The 6,860-nt window shown below is 40.0% G+C and overlaps 1 protein-coding gene across 2 annotated transcripts in view; it reads left to right on the top strand.

The window, feature by feature from the left end:
• The first annotated feature begins 961 nt into the window (after window positions 1–961).
• LOC148360572 (solute carrier family 22 member 7-like) overlaps window positions 962–6,860 on the top strand; it is a 29,602-nt gene continuing 23,703 nt past the window's right edge. The window contains exons 1-2 of one of the 2 annotated variants that reach the window (XM_088342987.1): window positions 962–1,440; window positions 1,518–1,621. In XM_088342987.1, the coding sequence (XP_088199113.1) occupies window positions 1,057–1,440; window positions 1,518–1,621 (488 nt within the window). In that variant the 5' untranslated portion in view covers window positions 962–1,056. Of the gene's footprint in view, window positions 1,441–1,517; window positions 1,622–3,832; window positions 3,930–6,860 lie in introns of those variants that run through there. The other variant, XM_088342988.1, reaches the window with a different exon arrangement.

Genomic DNA, 6,860 nt, shown 5'->3' with positions numbered 1-6,860 from the left:
GTATCTAAGATAAATGAAACATATATGGAAAAAGTAGTTAAAATTGTGAAAAGTATTGAAAAAGTAACAGAAAGTAGTAAAAAAATTGTGAAAAATACTGAAATAGTGAAAAAAAGTAGTGACAAATTTTAAACAGATTTCAAAAGTACTAAAAAATCGTGAGAAAATAGTAAAACACATGGAAAAGAAACCAAAAAGTATGGGAAAATATACTCTAAAATAGTGAAATGTAAAATGTACTGAAAAGCAATATACATTTGAAAAGTAGTGAAAACGGTGAAAGCTATACAAAAAAATAGTTAAAAGTAACGAAAAAGTATGATAAAGTACTTAAAAGTATCTAAAATAAATGAAACATATATGGAAAAAGTAGTTAAAATCGTGAAAAGTATTGAAAAAGTAACAGAAAGTAGTAAAACATTTGTGAAAAATACTGAAATAGTGAAAAAAAAGTAGTGACAAATTTTAAACAGATTTCAAAAGTACTAAAAAATCGTGAGAAAATAGTAAAACACATGGAAAAGAAACCAAAAAGTATGGGAAAATATACTCTAAAATAGTGAAATGAATGTAAATAGTGAAAAGCAGTATACATTTGTGAAAAGTAGTGAAACGGTGATAGCTATGCAAAAAACAGTGGGAAGATATGGAAAAAGTACTAAAAAGTAACAAAAAGTATGATAAAACACATGAAACATATATGGAAAAAGTAGTTAGAATGGTGAAAAGTAGTGAAAAAGTATTGGAAAGTAGAGGGGAACTAATTGTGAAACGGGTGCAAAATGTACTGTGGCGTTAGGGAGGAAAAACCTCTCGAAGGTTCCTAATTGATGGGGAGCCGACTCTCCTTCCACTTTAAAGAGTCGTCTCACGGAGCCACTTCGTTCGCAAGCGCCACAGCACTTACGGTACCTTTGCGGGCAAATTATGAATCGGTCTTTGTCGGCGCCTCCTAGGCGGACTGTATAACCTCTCCCCCTACCCCTCCCCTCCTATCATTTCCATTTTCTCCTCGTAATAAGGCTTCTCCGCGCATTTCTCGCCCGTTCGCGCATCATGAAATTCGAAGACCTCATCTCCGAAATTGGCGGCTTCGGCCGCTTCCAGAAAACGATGGTGGCCATCAGTTTTATTAGCCGCTTTACTCTTCCCTGCCACTTCCTGCTGAATAGCTTCATCGCGGCCGTGCCCGCGCATCGATGCCGCCTCGCCCACGAGAACGGCGGGGAACCCCTCGCCAATTTAACCCTGGAGGAATGGATCACGGTCAGTATCCCCGTGGGAGATAACGGCGCGCGGAGCTCCTGTCGGAAGTTCACGGAACCCCATTATCACCTGCTCCTGAACGCCACCGATGACGTCACAGGAGCGCCCACCACGCCGTGTTTGGACGGATGGGTGTACGATAATGCGACGTTCACGTCCACTTTGGCCACTCAGGTGACCTGGATAGTTTGGTGTTTTTGTTGTGGTTTTGGGAAGTGGTAAATGAAAAAAATGATATTTTTTTCTAATAGTGGGACCTGGTGTGCGATAAAAGGAGCAGGAGCCAAGCGACGGCCACTATCTTTTTTGTCGGCGTGTTATTTGGAGCCATCACCTTCGGGAGTCTGAGTGACAGGTAACGCAACGCATTGATTTATTCGGATTTGATTCTCTAATTAAAAGAAAGACTTCGGTGCTCTTTTACTTGATTTGAATCATCGTCCCCCGATAAAAGTGATCATGAAGTAAAACAAAGAATGAAAAGATTTTATTTCTAACTTGCGAGGTTAGTACATGGGTTACTACGAGTGCTGCATTCGATGAAAGTGGGATTTTTTTAAATTTATACTCATACGATGAAATTAGTGCGGATAAGAGATGCCAATTGGTCAAACGAATATGGCATTTGTCAACATTTTTTGCCAATTTTCCGAGATTATCAAAAGTAAATACAACTTCTACTCAAAACTAAATAAATCCAGATTTGCAAATCTCTCGTGCCACATTTGTGGAAAATGGGACTTTCCCCAACTCATACGAGACTCGTTAACGCAGATAAAGATGCTAATTGGTCACGATAGGTTACAGTTATTAACATGTGTGCTCATTTTTTTCTGATATTTTTGCTAATATTCTGTAATTACTGAAATTTAACGTATCTGACAGGAAAATAAGATTTTGTTTCTAATTTGCAAGTTTATTATACTGAATGACTATACGGTGCGTTTGTGGAAATTGGGACCTTTCCCAACTCCTACAAGGGAAGTGACTAAAATAACGGCGATAACAAGTAGACACCAAAATTGACATTCAGCAATATGTTTCCTCTTTTATTGGCGATATTATTTGATTAGTAATATTAAACTCGTCTGACAAAAATGGGTCCTAATTTGCGAGGCTATTTTACTGTATCGCTATTATGACTAGTGTTGCATTTGTGAAAGTGGGAATTTTCCATTAACCTATACAACAGAAGTGAATAGAACAACAGAGGTGAAAAATAAGCCCCCCTAAACCAACATCATTTTCCCATTTTGACCATTTTCTGTGACTAGCGAAAATAAACACATCTGACGAGAAAAATAGGAACTATTATCTTATCTGCGAGTTTAGTGTACAGTACATATTCGTTGTTGACTAGTGCTGCGTTTGTGAAAGTGGGACTTTTCCCAACTTATACAAGAAACGTGATTAGGACAAGAAGATGCTAAGTACGCACAAAACAATGATATTCATCACCATTGAAGAAAAAGATGAATTTATAATTTAACGGGAATCAAAACCTGAACTGAAGATAGAACTTGGGTATAATTTTATTTTTGCCCGTTTTCCGAGATCAGCGAAATTGCAAATAAAAAAGTAAATATTAAATCTATAATTGGCGAGTCTTGTATTCTGTATGGCTGTATAACTAGTGCTGCATTCAATAAACGTGGGACTTTTCCCATCTCATGGGAGTACAGCTATTGGAAATGCAAAAATATTTACCCAAGAATGATATTCATCAATATTTTTGCCCTTTTTTCCTGAGATTTTTGCCGATGTTCCTGAGTCTGTGAAACGAAACAAGACATCTGGCAAGAAAACAAAATGATTCCCCAAATGGCGAGTTTAGTAAATGGCAATAACAACTAAGGCTGCGTTCGTGGGAAGTGGGAATTTTCCCAACTCGTACTAGGGAAGTGAGCATGGATAACAGATGCCAATTAGTCACAAGAAAGATTTATTATTTATCAACATTTGGGACAGGGGGCTGTGTTTTGCCCATTTTCTAAAGAAACAAACAAAGAAACAAAGAGAGAAAGAGAAAGAGAAAGAGAAAGAGAAAAAGAGAAAGAGAAAGAGAAAGAAAGAGAGAAATAAATAGAGAGAGAAAGAGAAAGCGAGATAAAGAGAGAAAGAGAGAGAAAGAGAAAGAAAGAAAGAAATAGAGAGAGAAATAGAAAGAGAAAGAGAGAAAGAAAGAGACGTGGTGGGCAACTCTGGTAGTGTTTTGAACTGGTTTTATGCAGAACCTCACAGTTTCTTAGTAAGTATGGATGCATCAGGTTACATGTGGAGTTCCACAAGGTTCAATCTTAGGCCCGGTACTTTTTAATATTGTATGGAAATCCCCTTGGGGATGTTATCAGGATACATGTGTTTTAGATATTAAGTCATGGATAGCATAGGAACGTTCTAAAGCTCATCCAAGACAAAACAAACGTCTTCGTCCTCTGCCCTGAAAGTCAGAGAGAGAAACTTTTTCCAGTACTACAAGGATGTTAAACCTTCTTATGGTGGTGTTCTTTTTGACTCTGAGCTCAATTTCATTCCACATATCCAAAATATAACTAAAATGTGTTGTAGGGTGTGGTTTGATGGCTGGAAATCCTTTCCTGAGGCCATCTACTGCCATCCCTATCAGTGTGGATGAGCCCCCCTCAGGTTCCTTTCCTCACATGGTTAGTCTTTGCCTTGCCATAAGTGTATTTATTGTATTATTTCAATGAATGTATTATTTATTTTGATTGGATTTCATCCCGTGTGTCTGTGCATTTGGCGTTCCTGGTTGATGGATGGGGGTAAATAAGGGTATTTTAACTTGTTTTACACAGGGTTTGTACGGGTGCTTGAAATCTTTGAAAATGCTTGAATTTGAATGTGTTTTCAACGATGGAAATGCTGGATATTGTGGCCATGTTTCTAAAACAAGTCTGCTTAAAAATGACTCTGACGCTGCTCTCTGCTGGCTTCGCCCGCCATTGCATTCCTTCTTCCCTCGTGATTGACGGCAGCTGGCATTAGTTTGTACAGCATTGTCCTATGGGTCACGCCCAAGAAGACAGGTACATGGTAACATGATTCACACCAAACCTTTTGGGTGTAGGTTTAGGTTTAGGAACTAGGGTTGGAACTCCGTATTTGGGTTCTAAACTGAATGTAGGGTTCCAAATTATGGGTTTAGAGCACAGGTGTCAAACAGGCGGCCCGCGGGCCAGATCAGGCCCGCTAAGGGATTGAATCCGGCCCGCGCGACAACACTCAGAGAAGCGCAAGAGAAAAACGAGCTGCAGGTTGAAATATGTCAACTTGATGTTGCCAAAGCCAGGTGCGTCTCACAAGGACACTGTATTTGTATCTCTCTCCATCTCTCTCTCTCCATCTCAATGTCTCTCACTCTCTCCATCTCAATGTCTCTCTCTCCATCTCAATGTCTCTCTCTCTCTCTCTCTCTCCATCTCAATGTCTCTCACTCTCTCCATCTCAATGTCTCTCTCTCTCCATCTCAATGTCTCTCTCTCTCTCTCTCTCCATCTCAATGTCTCTCACTCTCTCCATCTCAATGTCTTTCTATCTCACTCTCTCCATCTCAATGTCTTTCTATCTCTTTCTTTCCATCTCAATGTCTCTCACTCTCTCTCCATCTCAATGTATCTCTCTCTCTCTCTCTCTCTCTCTCCATCTCAATGTCTCTCTCTCTCTCTCCATCTCAATGTCTCTCACTCTCTCTCTCTCTCCATCTCAATGTCTCTCACTCTCTCCATCTCAATGTCTTTCTATCTCACTCTCTCCATCTCAATGTCTTTCTATCTCACTCTCTCCATCTCAATGTCTCTCTCTCTCTCTCTCTCCATCTCAATGTCTCTCTCTCTCTCTCTCTCTCTCTCTCTCTCCATCTCAATGTCTTTCACTCTCTCCATCTCAATGTCTTTCTATCTCACTCGCTCCATCTCAATGTCTCTCTCTCTCTCTCTCTCTCTCTCCATCTCAATGTCTCTACCTCTCTCTCCATCTCAATCTCTCTCTCTCTCCATCTCAATGTCTCTCTCGCTCTCCATCTCAATGTCTCTCTCTCTCTCTCTGTCTCCATCTTAATGTCTTTCTATCTCACTCTCTCCATCTCAATGTCTCTCTCTCTTTCTCTCTCTCTCTCTCTCTCTACCTTCTTTTGCTTTCTCCTCTCTTTCTACCCTTCTATCCTTCTGTTTTTCTCTTTTTCGATTCTCTTCGGATTTATTTCATTCTCTTTCTTTCCCCCTCTCTCACTATTTCTCTTTTTATTTCTCTCTCTTGCTCTCTCTCTCTCTTTTCCACCCCTTTTCTCCCACTCTGTCTCTTTCACTCTCTGTGTCGCTCTTTTTCTCTTCCTTTGTTGCTCTTTGTCTCTTTCTCTCTCTGTGTCTTTTAACCTCTTTTGCTCTAACTTCCTTTTTTCCTTTTCTCTTTCTCTCTTCATACCCTTCGGGCTTTCTTTTCTCTTTTCTCTCCTTCTGTCTTTCTATTTCTTTTTGGATTTCTTTCTTCCTCTCCCTTTATTTTCCCCCTCTCTCACGACTTTTGATCTTTTGTTTCTCACGCTCTCTCCCTCTCCTTTTCTTTCTTTGTCCCACCCTCTCTCCTTTTCCCTCCCTTGTTCTCTTATTTCTTTCTCTCTCTTTTTCTTTCTCTCTAATCTACTAGTCTGGCCCCCGACAGAATGGTTGTTCTATCGTGTGGCCCCCCAAGTTGAAATGAGTTTGACACCCCTGGTTTAGAGCTAGGGTTACCGTTTAAAACTGGGTTAGGGTAAGGGCTAGGAGCTAGGGTTAGGAGCTAGGCTGAAAGTTAAGTTTTTGAAACCAATTTTAGGGTTCAGAAATGGTTGGGGCTAGGGTTAAGATATAAAACTTAGGTTTAGGCTCCCGTTTTTTTTAATTGGCGCTGGATTTCTTGATTTAATGATACTGGAAAAATTGGTTTTGAAAGTCCTTAAAAAGTGCTTGAATTTGGCCTTGAAAAATGCGTCCATTTTATTGTACACTAAAAGTTTTATACAGCACTTTGAGTGACAATTCATTGGCTGAAATGTGCTTTATTAATAAAACGTGATTGAATAGAGTGATTTCGATATCTCATAAGAAAAAAAAAAAATCAATAAATCCTAAATTGTATGCCTGTGTACTGCTTACTAGTGTGCTGCGTTCGAGGAGAGTGGGATTTTCCCCCGTCCTCACACGGCAAAGTGAGCTCGTTTCAGAATGCAGGGGAAGAACAGAAATCACATGACAACGACCCAGACAAAGACTGAAACCGAAATTGGGAACTAAAAAAACACTCGGTGATGAAACAAAGACACCTAGAAGCAGATTGGGCAACACGAGTTAGATCAGGGGTGTCAAGCATGCGGTCTATGGGCCAGATCAGGCCCACCAAAGGTTTGAATCCGGCCTCGCAAGACAACGGCGGGAGAAGCGCAAGGTAAAAATGAGCCGCAGTTTTAAATATGTCCACTTAATGTTGACAAGGCCAGGAGCATTTGTAACTGTATTACTTTCTCTCTCTCGCTCTCTCTCTCCCTTTTTTTCCTTCCACTTTTTCCCCGCCCCTTTCTACTATTTCTTTCTCCCTCTCTA

This window comes from Urocampus carinirostris, chromosome 8 (assembly GCF_059441175.1).
Source record: "Urocampus carinirostris isolate Australia breed hairy pipefish chromosome 8, RoL_Ucar_1.0, whole genome shotgun sequence".
NCBI classification, from domain to species: domain Eukaryota; kingdom Metazoa; phylum Chordata; class Actinopteri; order Syngnathiformes; family Syngnathidae; genus Urocampus; species Urocampus carinirostris.
The sequence above is the reverse complement of the archived record's forward strand: the minus strand, read 5'-3'. Positions and strand labels throughout refer to the sequence as shown.